The sequence below is a fragment of the Rhinolophus ferrumequinum genome, chromosome 6, assembly GCF_004115265.2.
Source record: "Rhinolophus ferrumequinum isolate MPI-CBG mRhiFer1 chromosome 6, mRhiFer1_v1.p, whole genome shotgun sequence".
NCBI classification, from domain to species: domain Eukaryota; kingdom Metazoa; phylum Chordata; class Mammalia; order Chiroptera; family Rhinolophidae; genus Rhinolophus; species Rhinolophus ferrumequinum.
The window spans coordinates 83,751,752-83,773,500 of NC_046289.1; the positions used below are offsets into that span (position 1 = coordinate 83,751,752).

Below are 21,749 nucleotides of genomic sequence, written 5' to 3' on the forward strand. Positions count from 1 at the left end.
ATTTCTGATACATCACCACTTCATCTACTAAGAAAAAACCTTCTTTACCTATCATTGGCCCTTTTCATTAAACAATCATCAAATGTTAAAAACTGTACCCATGTCTTCTTACATCTTTTTTAAAATCAGATTTTAGACTAAAAGGAGACATTATAGATCATCTAATTTAGCCCTCTTACTGAGGAAATTAAGGCTCAAAAAGGTAACACCACTTCCTCAAATTTATAATCATAAAGTCTGAGAAGCAGGCTTAGTGTTCTATGTCATTACATTGTTTTCACTGCCTGAACTTCTAGGTGTAGGGTAAATCCTCAAAAATATTTATGAAATAGAAAATTACAAGATAAAATACTATTTAACTATACAGATATATACAAATTAGAAATTTTAGAAGTAAAACACAGAGTCTACATATCTATCATGGTATTTATGTTACCTAGAAATAACTAAAAAAAAATTTTTTTGGAAGCCAGCAAAATATAATGAAAAAAAAACCAGAGTCCAAAAGTCAGATGTTGCTGCTCATTGGGCTTGTAATGCAAAGGTTGTAAGTAACAGAACTATAACTGAACAATCCATATGAGAAGATTTAGATGCAGAGTAAGTGTCATGTCCAAGATCACAAAGTAATCTACTGATGGTGTTAGGTCTAGAACTTAGGTTTTCTTACTTTAGACTCTGAGACCAGTTTCCTCATTTATAAAATAAGGATAGTAATTCATAATATTCTCAAGATTCATGCTATGGATGAATGAAGGGTGGTCCTTCTGCTATTTTAGTCATATCATCCTTTTTGTATGAGGTGCAAAAGGAGTCACTTTATACTAAATTCAGATCAAGAGGAATTTGAAGTATGCCAAGATTCCACTATATTCCTGAAGATACACATTTAAACGCCCAATATAGCATGTCTTTTGTATTAAAAATTAGCAATTGATAATTAGTAAAATATCAAGCTAGTTCTTCATGGGGGGGACCTCTTAAGTTATAATACTAACATATTACTAAAAATTTTAAATAATTTTTAACATAAGGTACAGGATCAAGTGCCAAAATCCCTTTTATCAAAGTGAAATTCTATTCTTGGTCAATTACAAACATTACCTATCAGTAATATTTTTACAGCTTCTGAATTCATAAAATCATTTATAATAGTATACATAGAAATTGATGCCATTTTGAATGAAGCTCAAGTGTTTTCTGGAATTACCTAACGGTCATAACAATGTTCTTCATGTAATTAAAAAAATTTATTTGTATGTTTGGGCAACAATGGCAATGCAACTTCAAAGGAAGCAAGAATTACAGAGCATCTGTTTCCAATTTTACTACTAACAAAAGTTAGTAAAAACTCGTCATCTCTTTAAGATTAGATGTTCAATTTGTAAGTAATTCAAAGCAGTATTTACATCACTGAAATGATACGAAAAGACTGAAAAACAATAAACCAAGCTCAATTAATTCTAATTTTTAGACCACTAAAATTGAATCACTAAACTATCTTTTACTCTTATCCTTCTAATATTGTTTCTCTGACTCTTAAATTCTGGAAATAGACAAATGACCAATTTATCTTTCACTTTCTTATCATAAAAGATATACTGTTCATTTGACTATTTCCAGACAAATTTCTAGCTTCATTTTTTCTTGATGTACTTTTTAAAAAAATCAACACAAATTATTTCAGAAAAAAAATCTAACTCAGAATTATGCTAGCACCAGCAGATCACAGGTAGAAAAACTGTAAAAGATTACTATCAAATATTGAAGATAAGAAATTCCTTGACTATGTAAAGGGCCTACTTGTTTAATTAGAAATGAACAATTCTCCTGGTCAGCTGGAATTTAGGAACAGGACGCACTGTGAGAGATATCACCTTCTTTCCCTGATACTCAGAAAATAGAAAGATCAAAAATTTTGCTCTACAGAGCTCAATTCAAATAATGAAGCGTTGTTAATAACATTAGTAGTCTATGTAATATGGCCTATACAGACTAGAGTCTAACAGCAACAAATTTGGCAAACAAATTAGCAGTTTAGAAAACTAATTAGAAGACAGTGGGTGTGTAAAACTTAATTTCAGTGTGAGAAACCCACAGTACTTGATTAGAAAATAAGAAATAGTTGCAAAGGTATAAACAAAGTCAACCGTCCACCTTGCTTATGTTCTTTTACATACCTTCTTTCATTAACGTATTATTTTTGGCAGCAAAAGCTAATTTGCTTAAGAATGATTATTGAGATTTCTGGCTTCTCTCTAATACGTTTATCAGGAAAATTAAAGACTACTAGGCTGGGCTACCAAATGTGCAGATGTACAATCCAGTGTCAGAGAAAGGACACGGAGAGTGTGCTCGCACAGACACCAGTATAACTTGTAGAGATTTAAAAAACGTTAGATGCTTGTGCAAGTCCCAGACTATTATATCAAAATCTCAGGCAGGAGCCTGGAAAAAAAATTTTCAACATCACACGAGTCTGATATTAAGAATTATGTTACTGACACAGTGCCAATACCCTTGAATTAGAGCTCAAGAAAACTCTTCAAAGCTATTCGGCTACTCAAGTAGTTTAGTCTATCTAGAGCTATACCATATAGCATCACGTTCACAACAATGGAGGTAGAAGGAACATCTAACCAAGAGTACTTAGAGGAAAGAGGAGGAAAATACCTTGGACAAAAATAGGGTATTTTGAAAACTGGCAGTCCATTTTTTAAAATCTTAGTATGTTTGAAAAAAGGAGGGGGAAATTAAAGGAGTTTCCTTATACCCACATAAGAATTCAAGAGTATCAGGTAACTATCTTTCTGGAAAATTCTACTTCTAACCAAAAGCAAGAGTGATTATCTATGAGTAGTTTTATTGTCTTTTGTGTTTCTGTTGTGTGTTTTTTTTGTAAAGTCATTACAGAATCCTCAAGTCTTCATCTTAGATGATACACCCAGGAGGTATTTTACAATGAGTTCAATTAAGCCTGCTCACAGGAAGGAGAGAGAAAATTGTGAAAAACAATTTTTTTTACTTTATATAGTTCACTTTCCTTATTAATTCTCTCTGTACATTAAACTATTCTAAAGTAAAATTTACTCAAACCTTGGAAGAAAACATAAACAAACAAATAATTTCATTGGTTAAGGAGCTAAGACTGGTGATTTTCATTTCTAAATTTAGCACCAGTTTTAAAAATCTGTTCTTTTTCCTCTCCTTCTCTCTCTCCCTCCTCCTCCCACACCTCTAACCTCCCCGTCAATGCAACTAACACCTGAAAAAGCAAATTCTAGGCCTTCAATTTGCCTCCAAGAACCACAGGGGCAATAAAAAAAATCCAGTAATTCAAATTTCTACCGTGTAAGCTCGTGTAAGAAGAATCCTGTCCAATTTTCATAAAGGTAATATTTAAAATCATGAGGTTTGATGTCTTCCAAATTTGTTCTCCCTGAAACCTTAACGTTATATGTCTATATGAGGTGATCAAAACATATGGTGAATGTTTAAATTTACAAGTTATTACCATAAAAGACACATTCCTATTAATCTCCCTAAAAATACTCCTCCTCGCTTCAAACACACTTATCCCATTGTTCTTGCCACTTTCTGAAGCAGTTCTGGAAGTCTTATTTCATGACTGTCTTTAGTTGCGCTGTCGTGGCTGCCTCGATGTCCTGAATCGATTCAAAATATTTACCTGTCGTGGTCATTTTGACTTTGGGGAAGAGCCAGAAGTCGCATGGTGTCAGATCCTGGGAATAAGGTGGATGAGGACACACCATAATGTTTTTATTTGACAGAAATTGCCGTACCGAAAGCGATGTGTGACACAGAGCCTTTCCGTTGTGATCACAAAATACGGTGAATGCTGCTGCTGTGTCAACCAACGGAAAGGCAGGGATCTTTAATACAGGAAGTGGTGCATGTGACAAGTTTCAACTTATTTGGTGCAGTCGGGTGCCGTAAATCATCCTCCATCATGACGACGCTCCGTGTCACACAACACTTCTGGTATACGGCAATTTCTGCCAAATAAAAACATTATGATGTGTCCTCATCCACCTTATTCACCAGATCTGCGACTTCTGGCTCTTCCCAAAGTCAAAATGACCCTGAAAGGTAAATGTTTTGAATTGATTCAGGACATTGAAGCAGCCCTAACGGTGCAACTAAAGACACTCAGGAAAGAGGACTTCCAGAACTCCTCTAGAAAGTGGCAAGAACAATGGGATAAGTGTGTTCGAAGCGAGGGGGAGTATTTTGAGGGAGGTTAATGGCAGTGTGTCTTTTACTGTAATGAATTTTTTTTTTAACTTAAACATTCATTGCATTGTTTGATCACACCTCGTATGTGTACCTGGATAAGTTTTCCATGCTTAAATTAGTTCGAGAAATACTGAATTAAATATACTTTTAACAGGACTTCTGGGCGTTTTTAATAGACTGATGTACACTATGAACCTTTAACCCTTTATTAACATCTCCTAGAAAGAGTTCTCAATTTACACATCAGCTTCGAAAGTGCTAAATTCATTCATAAGTCAGTGCTGAGAAAAGGAGGGTTTTTGCTGCTCCTTTTTATGTTCTATGCATCTTTTAACTTCTAAGAGAAAAATTATTTTTACTCAAAATAACTAAGTCTAATTATGCTTTCATACTTTATTTAGACACATGCACAAAAAAACTGGAGGTAATTATAAGTTATCAATAAATAAACATTGGTTTGGAGGATTATGTATACTTTTTCATATACTTTTCCATTAATAACCCATATTTCCTAAAATTAATATTATTTTGATAATCAGACATAAAGTTTGTTTTGATTTAGTATCTCACTATTATCTAAATCTTTAAATCTATATACAAGGCATTTTACTCCCAATGGGGGAAATAAAAATAACAAATAAACTGCCATTTAGAAAATTCCTTTCATTTTTCATAAAAGACCTCCTGATCACATCACAAAAAGGTAATCTTTCTGAATTATGTATTGACAGCAAAGCAAGAATTCTGAATTCGGAACTTATCCTGGTTAAGAAACTATTTTAGAACATCTTAAAGAGAACCACTCACCTTATTTTAGCGTTCTAATATTTTATCACTTAACGTGCACATTTGCCAAAACAGTATTTAAGTTGCAGATAATAAATTTTGTAAAGCCCTTAAGATTCTGACAAAAATAAACCTTCCTGACAGTTTTAAGACAGTAGTAGAATATTTAATCCAAGCACACATTTCAGTTTTTCTAAACCTCATTTTACTTTTTCTAAACATGTCAAAAATGATTTGCAGTAAATGCTTTAAGTACATTAAAAAAAAAAAAAAAAAAAAGCTTGAAGCTAAGTATATACCTAAGAAGTTTAAAACAAATTGGGAGTTTATTTTAGCTATATCTAATTCAGTTATAAGAACTGAAACATTGTTTTGTTTGCCAGTTTAGGTAAGTAAATTATAATCTGATGTAAGCAATCAAAATCAGTGCTCCATACACAGGAAGGTACAGTGCTTCAATGGAGCACCAAAGAGACAAAACAGCCTAATTTGTTACTTGTAGCTAAGCATCAAATAGTAACAAAAATGTGTTGTTTTCTTCCCGATATTAAAATTCATATTATTTCCATTTAAATATTTTCTAATCTTACTACTTTTTGCACTGATAAATTATTCAGGTAGCCTAATTTTACTGGTGTAAACCACATTCATTCATCATCAAAACTTAGTGAGCATCCAGGTTTAGATTTGAGGTCAAATCTTCTAATTATTGTCATCAAGAAAATTGCAAAATCAACTATCAATTTCATCATAAAATTAATTAGAAATTTATTATTTCTAAATAATTGTATTTTGGGTTCAAAAATAATATTGAACACCTCTCAAAAATATCATAAAGAATTTGCTGGAGTAACTTTCCCAATCAAGGTATCTTGAATTAGAAAACACAAACATATCACATCTGATAACTGAATATTTTACTTTCTCATTTTAAGAAAAGCCAATACTAGGGCGGCTGGTTAGCTCAGTTGTTTAGAGCGCAGTGCTCATAACACCAAGGTCGCCAGTTCGATTCTCACATGGGCCAGTGAGCTGTGCCCTCCACAACTAGATTGAAAACTGCGACTTGACTTGAAACTGAGCTGTGCCCTCCACAACTAGATTGAAAACAACTTGACTTGGAGCTGATGGATCCTGGAAAAACACACTGTTCCCCAATATAAATTAAGAAAAAAAAAGCCAATGCTAAATTTTTTCATTTACAGTATTTCCAAAGAATATCAAACAAAAGAGTGTCTGTGTATCTACATATATTTAACTCTCTATTATGTACCCTACTTGATTTGGGAGAAATCTCTGATCTTAACTGGACTGAGGATTTTGGAAGGGACTTCACCTGAAATATCATTATTAATAAAAATGCACCTTTCCTCACATGAACCTACAGTCCACTAGGAACTAAAAGGGAGATGGGTTGTTTTTAAACAAATATAAAAATAAAAAATCAGCAACCTCACCAAAAGTGGCAGTGTCAGGGAAACACTCCTAAGAAGAGAGAAAAGTACCCAAGAAGGTCCAAGTAACTTTCTTTGAGCTAGCCCATTTTGCGTAGTAACTATATTCAACACAGGTTTGCTTCTGTCTAAAGAATGAGACTCTTTATGATTTTAGTCATATAAAAATTTTTTTTAAAAAGGAAAAAATTAACCTGTGGTGATAGAAATTAAAAGGTGGTTGTGTGCAGGAAGGATACTGAAAGCGTCATGAGGAAATTTTGGGGGTAATGGAAACTGTTTTTGGGGGGTAATGGTTAATAGAGATGTGTACAGTTCTCAAAACTTACTGAACCAGAATGTGTACATTTTATTATGTTAATTAAATCTTCTTAAAGTGAAGACTGTCCCCGTACTGGGGATCAAGAACCTGAGGCAGGACTGGAAAGTTGAGCAGGTTTTGAGATTCCTTAGAAATTGAGGTTTCACAGAATGGTTTCTTTACATGTAGTTTTAAAATGAGTGAGTTCTTAGAATTCTATATACTATTATAATCTAATATAAACACAAAAGATTTATTCCAAAGCTACTCTTAGATGATGTACTTTTCTTGATTATTAACTCCACCTGCTTTGTTCCACTACTACAGATGATGGAGAATACATGATTTACCACATTGCTGGGCAAAACAATGGGAAATTAAAAGTCAAGGCTCTGATTGTTGTCTTCTAAGTCATCTTTTGTGAGACATCTATAATAATATAAATTTATACTACTACTTTTACTCATCTGGGAAGGAAAAAAAAATCGAACAACAGAAAAAAATATTGGCCATTTACAACCAAAAATATCTGACATTGGCACAGCACTAAACTCAGCACTTCCAGAATGAACTGCAAAGGATAGCATTAGAGTTCAAATAACTCAAAATGTTGATTTCTCAACGAATTTCCCACACCTCCCCCAAAGAAATTAACTTTGAAGAGCTTATTTGATTAAGCAAAATTTGAAAGCAGAAGGATTAAAAAGTGAAAAAGGTGGTGCAGAAATTAGCAGAGGTGGCACTACCTGAAAGCTCATCAGAAAGGGGAGTGAGAACAATATCAGGCAAGAAGGGTTTGGAAGTATGGATCAGAACAGGAGCACTTTTAGCACTGCGTATATAGGCCGATGGCAGAGCACATTCACCAATGGATCGGCTTCTCATGGCTTTAAAAAAAGGAAAAGAAAGAAGTGGGGAAGGAAAAAAGAAGAGTGACTATAATGAAAGGCTTGTGTCACAGAAAAAGCAGCAACAGAGAAAACTAAAAGATACAAAGGAAGGAAATTTCAAATTAAAACATTTCAGCACGGCAAATACTGGCAAGCTGTAAGAAAAGAAATCAGAGAACACACATGACATTTTGTATGTAAATTTTTTGGTGTAAAGCAGGAAAATGCTTTTTATTATTAGCAGTTACAATGGTATAGCATTAAAAAACAGCAGATACTTTTATTAGCCCTATGTTTTCAAAACGAAAGGTTGAAAAGTTCATTGAACAGAAACATTGAAAAGAACTCAGTATTATGAGTTCAAAGAAATTCTTGGTACCACATTTGGGCATTTCTCTTAGCCATTCTGAGTCAATTCTGAGCCACTTGTCTTAGTGAAGCTGAATTCCAAGAACAAATCATTCCTATTTTCATATTCTTCCCTAATAAAGTTTCAATGTCACTTACAGGTCCATTTTAAGAAAATTTTATGTATGTCATAATCTAAAGAATTGAATCTTGTGGTATTTGTTCCTGGTAGAAAAATGCTTAATCATATCAGTACCTCTTATTTATATGAAAGTTAATAGTATAATTTTTTTAATTAAGTAGAAATATTTACAGAAAATAGAATTTGCAATTGGTATGAAAGAAAATAAACACGTGTGTGCTTATTCATATGCATATTACATAAAAACTTAAGAGATTAAGGTTTTAAAGGCAAAAGCTTAAAAATCTGGATTACTTTTTAAAATTGCACTTGTAGTTGTATTTGGTCATGTCTTAAAAGGAGAGTCACCAGTTCACAAAATTAAAGACAAATTTTAATGCACTTAGAAATAAATTAATAATCAAGTTTATACTTCCTGAACATTTTTTTAACTTAACATTTAGTTCTGGAATTCTTGAATAGTTATGTGTACAGTTATTGTATGGATAAAGGATTTAAAAAAAATTGCATAATACAAAGCATAATAAGGATATTGGTTAAAAAAAAGGAAATCTGAATGTTAACATCAATTCAAAATCTTGGGTTTTCCTGATTATCAGAAATATTTGGTTCCCTGATGCCTAAATTCCTTAGCCTGTCACACAAGGCCTTTGTGAGTTGGCTGCAATAACCACTGAAACTTCATCACCTCCAATTTGTTCTCCCAGGGCTGCTGCCACACAGAATTTTATACTGTTCTCTGAAAATTTCATGTTTTTTCACAACAGTATGGCTTTGTGAATTCATAATATACTTGGTCTTTTCTTCCTGACACTCCATACTCAAATTGTCATCTCATCTGTGAATCTTTTCTGACTTTCTCACATACTTATTAGCAATATAGAAAAGAACAAAACAAACAAGAATTCCTGTTTTTACAAAGCTTACGATCTAATTTTAGTGGATTGTTATGTTTTCTATGTTAGCCTCCCAACTTTTCAAATGCAAAAACTATATCCTTTTATCTTTATATTCCTAGTGCCTGGCACATATGAGCTCGATAAATCGTTACTGAACGAGTATCTGTATTTGGGCAGCCCAGCATAATCATTTCAAAAACAAAAGTCACAATTGTGAACATATAGAGGAGAAAACCAGAAAAAGTATTAACCAAAAACTGTAAGTATGTCATACAGTTTATAACTGGAAAAGGATAATTACAGATGTTTTCCAAAAAATTTTAACGTTGGCAAAATACAGGATTCTTTAGGAGCAGCTTTTAGGTAAATGTACGTGCAGCAAAACACGCAAGGCTGGAATACATTAAGACAATGACAACCTCTCTTCAGTGTATGGCTTGCCATGTAATGTAGTAAAGATAACTATATTTTAAAATTGAACCCACATACAAAATGTTAGAACCTTGCCCTACTCGTGTTTTCTTGCTAGCTCCTTCTCCTTCTTGTGAAAGGGAGCAATTCTATAATCCAATTTGAAATAGAAGTTATGTTAATTTCAAGATAATCACTCAGTAACACTTGTTAGAGCAAAGATACACACAGGCAAAACTTGAAGTGCTACTTATTAGTAACACATACCATCTACAGTTATGATCAGATATGATTTTTAGAGATATTTCTTTTAAAACTAAACTGAGTCAAATTTTTGATTCCATAAATGAATTACAAGCTTTTTTTCCTAATTTTTCCTTGGGGTTAGATAATTCCTTGGAGAAGTAATTCCTTCTGTTCCTTCTTTCCCACCATCAACTTGAAGGAAGAGATTGGGCATGTCCCCTGGAACTTCTTCCAAAATTGCACTGGTGTAGTAAATAGTGTTATAACCCGGAATGAATTCTTCAAAAATGACCCCTCCATCTGTTACCATACTTCAGGTCTTTATGCATACCTGCAAATCTGTCAAGTACCTCACAGCTGTGCAACTCACACTATAGAAAATAACTTACAATGAATTAGTTACTGGGATTTTTTGAGATGTACTAATCTAAAGCTTAGGTCAGAGAATCTCTGTAAAGCCACTACCATTTCTATTGCTATATATATTCCTAAACCACATGCATCGGTGATCTTAAATCTGCAATATGCTTTATGTAGATGGCAGAGCAGTATGGAAAACATAACATCCAATTTTTCAAACCTATAAGCATGCCAATTTTGAAGGCTTCTTATTTTGACTCCTCTCAAAAAAATGAATAAAAAAGAAAAATAGATGCACTCCACATAAATTCATTTTGGCCAATAAAACAGACACACTGTATCAAAACCTGTAACCTTCACTCCAGAGTTTGCATGCAGCATAAAAATTTCATGGGTAGCAAATGCAATGGATTACTAAAAACACACAAGCATACAAAATAAACAGGAGGAAGGCAACTCTGGCCTTTTCTCATTTCCAAAATGTTATACATATTTCTCCATTTACAATTAAGTAAAAATCACACATATATACAAGTGTGTCCATTGGCAGAAACAGCTTTGTAAGTCCTCAAATTTAGGCCCAATATTATAATAAACATAAACTAAGAGGAAAATCTGAAAAAAACCAACAGTAATGTATTTCTTCCAAATGTTGAATACCAGGTCCTAAATCATAACTGCAAACCAGTTACATTGCTTCTCATGAGTGTATTCTAAAATAAATCCTAAATTCACCGCATTTCTCTTAATATTTCTTGGCATAAGTAAAACAGATATGCTGTCCAAAATAATTTTTTCTTTATATTTCAAACTCAATATTAATAACAGAAAATTTCTTACTAAGGCCATTCTGGGTAATCTGAGGGTTAAAGGATTATGCAATGCAATGTTCAATATTTTTTTAAATGAGTATTTTTTTAAGTGAAAAAGAAATTCTCTTAGCAGAATTCCTATCCGAAAATTCTAAAAACCAACCAATAAAACAAGTTTTTGAATATAACAAAATTACTATTTCACAAATTTCACCAGACTATATTAACGTCCTCGTGAATTATAAGGACATCAGACGCTTACATCAGTTTAGATTAATAGCATAAACAAAGCTGTTTTTAAGTTAAATTACTCTTAAAAAGTTATATATTCTATCACTCTATCGGATAATTCAGTCGTGGTAAAGAATATGATAGTTTTAATGAGAGGAATTAGGTTTGTTTTTAAAGGAAATACTGGATTAAAGAGAAATGTAAATTAAAGTCAGAAATATAATTGTGATTTGTTTTTCCCAATACAAGTCATGAAATTAAGAAATGGAGAATACAAACTTTAAAAAAATTCTTTTTGCAGGTAAATCTGTGCTTATTTCAAATGTCTAAATTATTTTCTGTTCCTATTGAATATATATATTTAAATTAATACACTTTCATTTTTTAAAACAAGTTTTAGGTTTATGTAAGAATTGAGTGCCAAGTACAAAGAGTTGCAGTATGTCCCCGTCTCCCCAACCCCAATTTCCCCAAATAGTAACACCTTGCATTAGTATGACATATTCCTACAATTGATGAGCCAATACTGATAGTGTAATTAACAAAATTCCGTAGTTTATATTAGGGATCAGTCTCTGCATTGTACATTCTCTGAGTTTTTGACAAGCGTGTAATGACATGTATGCACAATGACATGTGTGACATGCCGAGTAGCTTCAATGCTCTGAAATCCCTCTATGCTCCACCTAGTCACCCTCCTCCTTACCCTGCTCCCCACCCTCCACTTCCTGGCAACCAGTGACCTTTTTAGTCTTAGTTTTCCCTTTTCCAGAATATCATATAGTGGAAATTATACTTATGTAGCCCTTTCAGATTGGCTTCTTCATTTTTCAATATGCATTTGGGGCTCCTCCGTATTTTTTCATGGCCCGATAGCTCATTTCCTCTTATCACTGAATTATACTCCATATCCAGATGTACACAGTTTGTTAATCCATTCACCTACTGAAGAACATCTTGGTTGCTTCCAAGTCTGGGCAATTATGAGCAAAGCTGCTATAAATATTTGTGTACAGGATGGTTGGATCCTTTGGTAAGACTATGTTTAGTTTTTTATTTTTTTTAGAAACTACCAAACAGTCTACCAAAGTGGCTGTACCATTTTGCATTCCCACCAGCAATGGTAGTTCCTGTTATTCCACAACCTTATCTGCATTTGGTGTTGTCAGTATTTTGGATTTTAACCATTCTAACTGGTGTGTAGTGGTATCCTCATTGTTTTAAGGGCAACTTAATTTCGAATCCTACAGATTAAACCTACAGATATACCTATATATAAGTACAAATTATAGAAACATACATAACTTTATTGTCATTTTTAATAGCACAAAATTAGAAATAAACTAAATATCCATCTTCAAGATACAGGTTAAATAATGGTACTTCCATGCAATGAAACCTGATACAAGAAATTCAACATTTTCTGATATGCAATAATCTTTAAGATATATCCTTAAAACTTGATTTCACCCGCTAGCACTCTCTTCTGTACTTCACACTTCACCACTCTGGCCTCCTTATGCTTCCTTAAATACCCAACCACACTCCTGCTCCACTGCATTTTTATTTTTCTTCTGCCTAGAACACTCTTCCTCTAAATATCTGCTCTCACTGTATTCAGGTCTCTGGTCTTAAATCACATGATTAGACAGGCTTTCATTGACATAGATAAAACAGTCCCATTTCCTCATCCTATAGTCTCTTGTCCCTTACTTACCCTGATTTACTTTTCTGTATAGCACTTCCACTTCCTGGCATGTTTATCTGTTTATTATATGTCTCCCCAACACTAAAATTGTCAGCTTCAGTGGAATTTATTTGCTTTGCTCCTACCTGTAGCCTCAACGCTTAGAATAATGCTTCCACAGTTGAGTACTAAAAATAATTTTTTTCATTTCAATGTCTAAAAAGCTATAGTTCACAACAATGTATACATATTATGCTATATGTCTGTATATGCATAAAGTATCTTTAGAAGCATGCTCAGGAAACTAGTAACAGTGGTTGTCTCTAATGAGGTGAACTGGAAAGGGTGGAGAGTAGTGATGAGGGAAAGACTTACTAAAATGTACATACCTTATCATAGTTTGAATTTTTAACTAAATTCACTAAAAACATAAAATATTAATTTTAAAAATTTAAGAAAATATATGTCCAAAGAATATCCTAATTTAATTTGCTGCTGCTTTTAGTATTTTCTACCTTTATGCAGACACCCTTCTCAACAAAATTTTTAATACCTGAACTTTTTATTTGATAGGTTTGTTCAATAAACAAGCTAGACAGGTTGTTTTAACAGGTACCAAAGTGAGGTATTAAGGTGAATATTTTACTCATTATATGCTTTTGAAAAATTAGAAATATGTCAACATGTTAACAATCATTACTTATTAGTTAGCTAATGGGTCTTTATGATTCCTTAAACTTTACTTTCCACATTAAGCATAAATTACTTCTATAAAAGGAAAAAAACATTATATATATGGAACTTTAAAAAAGATTTAAGTTTTAATTAAGTAAAACTGAGTAAAATTTTAAACTCAAAAGACAATTCCTTCCTAACCAATACACAAATATTTTCTGTAAATGTGATAATAAATGTAAAACAAAGAAAGCCATTTCAGATGTAATCAATATCTACCCAAGAATTTCAAAAAGTGGTTCTATATCAAAATTTCTAAGTATTATATTAATTTTAATCCATCAATATCCTTTTTCCTTGTATCATTTCTTATTCTTCCTGCTTGATGTCAATATAAGTCTATGCTTATTATACAGACAGAAAACAATTGCAAAAACAATTATTCTGAAGGATTTAAAACTAACCATGATTTTTAAGACTTTTAAAATCTTTAATTTCCCTATTCTCTTTCTAGCTTTGTTTCTTCCTTTAGAATGTAATTCTTAACACTGTAGAACCCATCATTATATAGATGACATATTCTTACAACAACGGTTTTAAATTTCTTTAAAGTTAATGCTTTGCACTGATTACCATTAAATACAGGTACATTCCCACAGAAAATTCTCCTTCCATAGAATCAGACTGTAAAGTCTGAAGTAACCTGAAGAAATTTTGTTTCAGGCATATGAGGTATTGTTATTCCCATTACACAGATGAAGTAAATAGAGCCTAGGGAAGTTCAGTCAATTGTTCAAGGTTATCTAGCTATTTAGTAACGAAAAAGAGTGAAAAAAGAGACTAGGACAAAGCTCTCTGGCTTTTCATTACAGCACTCTGTCTACTACAATTCAGACCAAGTTATAAATCTGAGAGGAAAAGGAGTAAGATGGTAGCTAAATTCACAATATGCTGAATGTTCCTACATCCAGAAATCCGTCCCTTCATTGCTCCTTTGTTGCTATTCCCAAGATTATACAAATTTCTTTCATGTAAGTTAAAAAGCAGCAAGGAACCTAGCAATAGACTCCACCTTGGCCTCAGCTGTCTGTGGAGACGATCTAAGTATATAATTGTAGCACTGAAAATCAGCTGCCCTAATTCTCCATATTTGTGAGTATATTCACTTGGAAACTATACCAGTTAATGCATGAGTTCTGGAAAATGAATCAGAGTTCTACTTCTTCAATTCTGTAAAATAACAGTTTAAAATTATTGATATCTACAGTGAAATAAACTACATAAAAACAATAATGTAAGATAAATCTTGAGAGCATAAAGGAATAACACAGCATGCCACTGGACACTGAGTACTACTGAAAAAAATGTTTTGCTATAGAAGTGTTTCACTTAATAACAAAAGTCAACTGATAAAAAAAAAATCTGTATTTTCATACATTGTTACTAAAGACTATAAATGGATTGCCCCGGATGGTTCTCATGATTTTATACAGTACATACCAACAGTTTTTTGCCGCACTATACTCCTTGCCTTTTCAGTTCCTGGGGAACCAGTGGTTGTTGCACTTCTCTGTCTCATTGGGGCCTGGCCAGGCTGATCACGACTCCATCCTCTAGAAAACGACTTGTCAACTGAAACTTTCTGAAATTCATGTCCAACTCCTAAAAATGTAGATTTGCAATGTTAGTATACTATCACCTGATGAATAATCTCTGCAAATTATGTGTCCCCTTGTCTCGGATTCTTAGATTTACTCATAAAGTAACAAGGTAAAATGCTGTGTACTGCTTCATTAAACTTCATTTTATGTAAAAATCATATTCCTAAACAGATGCAGAATTGTTAAGATACACTGCAACAATAAACTATTATATAAATCCTTTGCCACCTACTTGATTCGTAATAGAAATGAAACATTTGGACAAGCAAAAAAGATAGGAAATAAGCTAACCAAAAGCCATTCTGTGGTTGAAATTACTAAACTCTACTTGTCAAAACGTCATTTAAGAAATAAATAATCCAGGAAAAAGTAGGCTGGTCACAAACTTACCACCCTGGACTATTGTTAAATATGAAATGTGACTCAGATCTGATCTCTAGATAGCAACTAACTATTAAGAATGAAAAGTACTAACAAACCAAGGATCATAAAAACATGTATTAATGATATAATCTCTACTCCTTTTTACATTAGATACACGGTCCACATCTAATGTTCGCTTTTAGTTAAAACTAAGAAAATGTTTTCAAAATAATTTTCAAATAACTCTTTTTAAATAGAGTAACAAACGCACTGTCTTAAGTTCTAACAAAAAAAGTGTTTTATAAGTTTCCATATTTAAGATTCTGAATTATTTATTTAACTTTAACTAGATATGTACAGAACATTTCATCTCTCCTCAAAATTACTACTGATTTTAAGGTTCTTCAAAAAAAATTGCAAGGTACAATGTTTTATTTTTGACAATGTTTTATTGTCAAAATTTTTTTAACCTTCAGGGTAAATGGAGGAGAGAATATGGGTAAATGGAGGAGAGAATATTAAGAGAAAACATGACTTTTATCCTCATCTCTGTTCCCAGACCAACTTACTTAAATTTATATGAGGAATCTCTGTGAACAACTCTTACCTTTCCCTTTGTGCTTTTTTTGCTTCTGTTCACTCAGCTTATCCAAAGGTAAGTCACTGAGATCCAAACTATATAAATTTCTAGCTAAAACTTTCGTTAGTGTCTCCATAGTCAGTGACCACTCGGTGGCTAACTCTTCCCAATAAGTCAACGATGACAAGACTGAGAGTAACTCATCCCAGAGTTCTCGGGAAATGTACACATTTAGATTTGCTTTGATCCAGGCAACTATAAGAGTCTACAAAGATAAATAATCAGAAATAATAATGAAATATGTTCAAGATCAGATATTCAATTATTTTAAAATTACGTGAAAACAAGCAGAATGATATCCATGACTTTTTCTTGGTACAAATACTATAAAAGTAATTCATGCAATTATTAGTATCTACTATAAATTTCATTTCAACAACTGCCAACTCTCAATATTCTAGCAATTAAAGACAAGGTACCAAAACTAACAAGAAATCTACCTAAAGTTGTAACTATCCTTCACGCTCCATTGCATTAATGTTAAATAAAATAAATGCTCTTTAAAAAGAGATAAAAGTCTCCACGATATGAACCACTGAAATTCTTGAGTAGTTAATGGTCACTGAACTAAAAAAACAAAACTTACATTCTCAAATTAAAGATGGAAATCACTAACTGTATAATTTGAATATTCTAAAAAAAACAAATTAACTAGTTCTGAACTTAATGAAATGTGTTTCTGAAAAATTATATGTAAAATTAAATTTCATTTTAAAGACACCAGAGGAAATAAAGGTGTCTGTAATAAAGCCAATCACAGAACAAAAAATTTATTCATAAAAGGATTAAAAACTACTGAACATATATGCGCCAATTGAAAAGCCAAAAAAAAAAAGGTTTTTCAAAAGCTGAACTCTATAAAATTTTACTAAGGCATTCACATAAATTTACCATATTTTGCCATGTATAATGATCACTTCTTTGCCCAAATTTGTGAGGGAAAAATAAGAATGTGCATTTTCCTTGGTTGTACTAATTCAGTATCTATATAAATGTTTTAAATTCTTTTATTTATGTTTATGAATTAAAAGTGTTAACTCTAGAACTCAATAATGATATCCATTGCAAAATAATACCCTGGAATACGATAATCGGTTTTGTTGAACTTATGACGAACTTGCAACAATGAAAAATTCTTGGCCTTCTCTGATGCGTAAATTTGTTACTGGTACATAAAATTTCTTGTACCTTGTACCTGTTCTTGTGTTTTGTAATTATTTGTTACATTAAATTTCTTGCACCATAATATGTTAAAAAATAAATGCTAACATTCCTTTATAATACAAAAAACAAGTACCTAAACGTAAACAAAAATTTTAATTAAAAAATTAAAACAAAAGTTTTACTCCCTGAAAGTTTGGGCCAAAAACATGCGTATTATACACAGGAGTGCATGATACACGGCAAAATACAGTATACATCAAATATAAAGGTGAAAATGAGTGGTTTACAGGATAGAACACTAGTGACAATCCATTCTGTCTTTAAACATTCAGACTACAGAAAAGTTATTCCACATAGCAAGGTAAAATTTTGTCTTCCTGTAGCTCCCACCATTGGGAGCTAACTAATGTTCTAACAATGGGTAAATTTTAAAAAGAAAAAAAACTAATGAAGTCAAGAGGAGTTTAATGAATGTAGCTGGTTACAAAGGATTAATTACTACCAGCATAGAATTTTAGGTAAATTAGCGTATCTGAAAAAAAAATTAATTTGAATGGTTATACTTATGGCCAAATATTAGATCTGAGATAGCTGTTATCTTTGACATTAAGAACTATTTTCCATGTATTTGTATTTAACGTGTCATCTTAAGAAAATATTTTGCTGTCTATTATCCAAAGAATCCAGAATACATTTAAAGTCAGTACTCTATCCTCAGGTTGGAAAATACGGTATGTAATTTCTATATAAACAAACTACCACCGATATTTCAAATAAAGAAGTGAAGGGAATAAAGTCTTATGGAACAGCATGATAAGTAAAAATCTTAATTGTTTACTACTTTTTCATTATGATGAAACAACTTAAAACAAAGTCTTGTTTTTCTAACATTACCAGAGACTTGGAAACTCATAAAGCCAAAAAAATCAGGCCATCACTCATGAAGCCTTCTGGCAGCTTTTCGCAATCATACATAAGTATGACACACAAGACATAACAGTAGATTATCATCAGCCTGTTTCAACATTTTTTTCACAGACCTGATATTTCCTCCACTTTTATAGTAGGTGGTGAGTTTGTACATAAGGCAAATAGCCTATTTAGATACCAACTTTAAATTTAGCTCTACGCAAGATCCTTTAATATAAATGATCTCTGATAAGCTTTTTCTCCCAGATAACAAGTGCAAAGCTCAATGAATCTTAAAAAAAATACGTATCTATCCATCTATCTTACTATCTATATATTTAGTCATTTATTTTTATTGCCTGGAAAAGTGGTCCTGCAAGTCGACCTGCCAAGGTCATATTTTTTTTCCCCTGGAACTGTAGAAAAGCTTGTGATGGCATCTTCAGTACAGACTCCGTGACTCTGAGCAACACAAGCAGCATCTGTTCCCTTAAAGTAAAAAAATTAATTAATGTTTCCTTCTTGCACGTTTGCTTTTCGTTAATAGGTAACTTTCAAATTAATATTTGTTATAAAAATCGTATTATCTTTCAATAACTCAAATATAAAATATCTTTCAAATTTTTAGAATTCTTTGGATATTAAAATTTTAAATTCCATTTGTATAAATCTACTTTATTTTAAAACCATTTATCAGCCACAATACCCTCATCAAATAAAAATTTATGCAAAAGCTTATGAATTGGGGTGAAAATGTATACACTGTGCCCATCTCCCCATCCCACAAATCAAATAGTGACCTTAGGGAGCTGTCTGAAGAACACTCACCTATCTATACAATCTAGTTCTATCTTGACGCATCTCCAAGGTGTGACCAAAAAATACTGTGAATGTTTAACTAAAAACACTTATTACAGTAAAAGACACATTGCCATTAATCCCCCTCAAAATACTCCCTCTCTCTTCGAACACACTTATCCCATCGTTCTTGCCACTTTCTGATGCAGTTCTGGAAGTCCTCTTTCGTGAGTGTCTTTAATTGCGCTGTTGTGGCTGCCTCAATGTCTTGAATCAATTCAAAACGTTTACTTTTCATGGTGATTTTGACTTTGGGAAGACCCAGAAGTCACATGGTGAAAGATCATGGTCACCGCAGCATCACCATAAACTAATTTTAACATTTCGTGTTTCTTTAGCACTTTTTTGCAGTTTGAAACAAAATTTCATGCGTTGTTCATGATCCATGATTTACGGCACACTTTAACAAACACCTTCTCTCAACCATAGCTCACACCTGACTGACTGCACAGAACAAGTTGAAACTTGTCACACACTGTTACTAAGGTTCAAAGCACCACTTCCCCTGTTGAAGATTCCTGCCTTTCTGTTGGATGGCACTCGGCAGCAGCATTCACCGCATTTGCTGATCACACCTCGTACCTTGATCCATCTTTACAACATGGAGAACAACCACATATCTAGAATTGTACCGGGTTCAATTTAAAAAACTACATATTTGAAGATTAATATTAATAGATCACAATAAGCCTGATGAGTAATCAAGGACAATCATGCTACTGACTCTTTCCATTCTTTTTAGTTTGGTCATTTTTTAACCTTTATTCTCTTTGGGTACTGCCAGTTAAGTCAATCCTGTATTATTTTTACCTTGCCTCTTTTTCCTAGATGCTTATTATTAAGACCATGAAACTACTATATTTGCACTTAACAATTCAATCAAATGTGGAAACAGAGACTGACAAGGAAATTTCAGTTGGGTTTATAGCCAAGCTAACAGCTCAAGTCCCTATCACAGGCTCTTCCTGTTTGGCTTATTTGTTGACCCATTCCAGCCATAGCAATACATGGAACAATCCATGTGAGAAACATGGCAGAGGCAGCAACAGATCTCATATCTAGATGTCATGGTTTTTCTGAGAAAAGCAGAATCAAATAGGAAAGTATCACACAATGAAAAACATCCTGAATTTATTAAATGCATGCACTCATTCATAAAATAAAAATCAAAGTTGCCACATTTGTAATCCTAGGCTTCTAGCTTAGCTATATGAAATGAAAAACTAGTTGAAATCAACAACACATGCAATCAAGTACAGATTTCCAAATAAATCTTATCTGATTTGTGGTCCAACGAAAACTCAATTATATATCAGATAAATCTTTCACTTTAATAATAATTATTGTATTATTAATACAATAGTAATGATTTTAATTCATAGTCTTGTAAATGCAATGAAAATATATGAGTAACCTCTCATCATGCTATGACTTCAAGGGAATATATAAAAATTAAGAAAAGTATTCTAAAATTGTGTTCCACATAGTAAGTCTCTCACTTTAACCTGGCTCAAAAGCATTGATTCAAAGTATATACAAAAAGAAAAAAGGAGGGAGGACTAATAAAGGAATGATCCAAAGTAGTATAGCTACAGGCTAATTATAACTAGGGCTCTGAAGTCATAAGGATCACAGTTCAACTCTCAGCTGCGTAAACAAGGACAAGTTACTTAATCTCTTTGTATCTAAGAATCACCACGTAAAATAGAGGTATTATATCACCCTCCCACAGTGCTACAAAGATTATGAAAGAAAATGAATGTAAAGTGCTTAAAATGATACCTGGCACAGAAAAGTGTTCCAAATAAGTTAATAACAATAACTACTTCTAGATGTAACTATATTAATACTGTTAACAATTTTCTCAAAATAAAGCCATTTTTTCCCCATGCTCTTTCACCAAGTACTTCCACTTTTTAAGAATAAGTCAAAGGAGAAAAATTCTGTATGTATAAGGATGTTCATTGTCCTCCCCTCCTCCAAAAACAAAATGAAATAACTACATATCCATCAACAGATAACTGGTTAGACAAATTGTGGTACATACATATGGCACAATACTATGTAACTGTGTGTGTGGTTTGGTGAGTGAGTTTTTGGGCAACTTTTATTTTCTTTTTAAAACTTTTCTTTGTTTGAATTTTATAATGCACTTGTATCATTTTTCGAAAAACTAAAGAACAGCTCTTCTCATCTCCCCAAAAGTCCTATTTTTCCATTCAACTAAACGAATATGTATAATGTACCAATACTATATAAGGTACTATGCTAAGAAATATAGGAAATATGGAAACAAGACAACCAGTATATACCTTTTAGGGCCTATCAGTTCAGTGAGATAAACAGACATTTATACAAGTAATTTAGGGATTAAGACAATTTTGGTAAGGACTATATCAGAGATACAGATACAGAATTAAAAGAAATGAGAGAAAAAAATATAAGGGTATGTGGAAAAGGGAAGGTGGAATCTAAGGATAGTTATGGTAACAATAAGAAAAGATGGAAGGCATTAGACATTGTAAAGAAAAGTTCACATTGTACTCAGGAAAGAGCAATTTGATAAAACTGGGAGGCAAATTCCCATCCTGCAGGGTGGAGGTCAGGCTTGAGAAGGGGCTGGAAAGTAGGCAGGGACCTGACTGTACATGACCT

At 32.6% G+C, this 21,749-nt stretch overlaps 1 protein-coding gene across 30 annotated transcripts in view; it reads right to left on the reverse strand.

The window, feature by feature from the left end:
• RALGAPA1 (Ral GTPase activating protein catalytic subunit alpha 1) overlaps positions 1–21,749 on the reverse strand; it is a 202,896-nt gene that overhangs the window by 126,967 nt on the left and 54,180 nt on the right. For 21 of the 30 annotated variants that reach the window (XR_004423152.1, XM_033107299.1, XM_033107308.1 and 18 more), the window contains exons 14-17: positions 18,596–18,725; positions 16,131–16,368; positions 15,000–15,161; positions 7,545–7,685 (exon numbers count right to left, since the gene is read on the reverse strand). Coding sequence is in view for 29 of the 30 variants with exons in the window: in XM_033107299.1 (XP_032963190.1) it covers positions 7,545–7,685; positions 15,000–15,161; positions 16,131–16,368; positions 18,596–18,725 (671 nt within the window). In the remaining variant the exon portion in view is untranslated. The remainder of the gene's footprint in view (positions 1–7,544; positions 7,686–14,999; positions 15,162–16,130; positions 16,369–18,595; positions 18,726–21,749) is intronic. The other 9 variants (XM_033107302.1, XM_033107312.1, XM_033107300.1 and 6 more) reach the window with 1 other exon arrangement.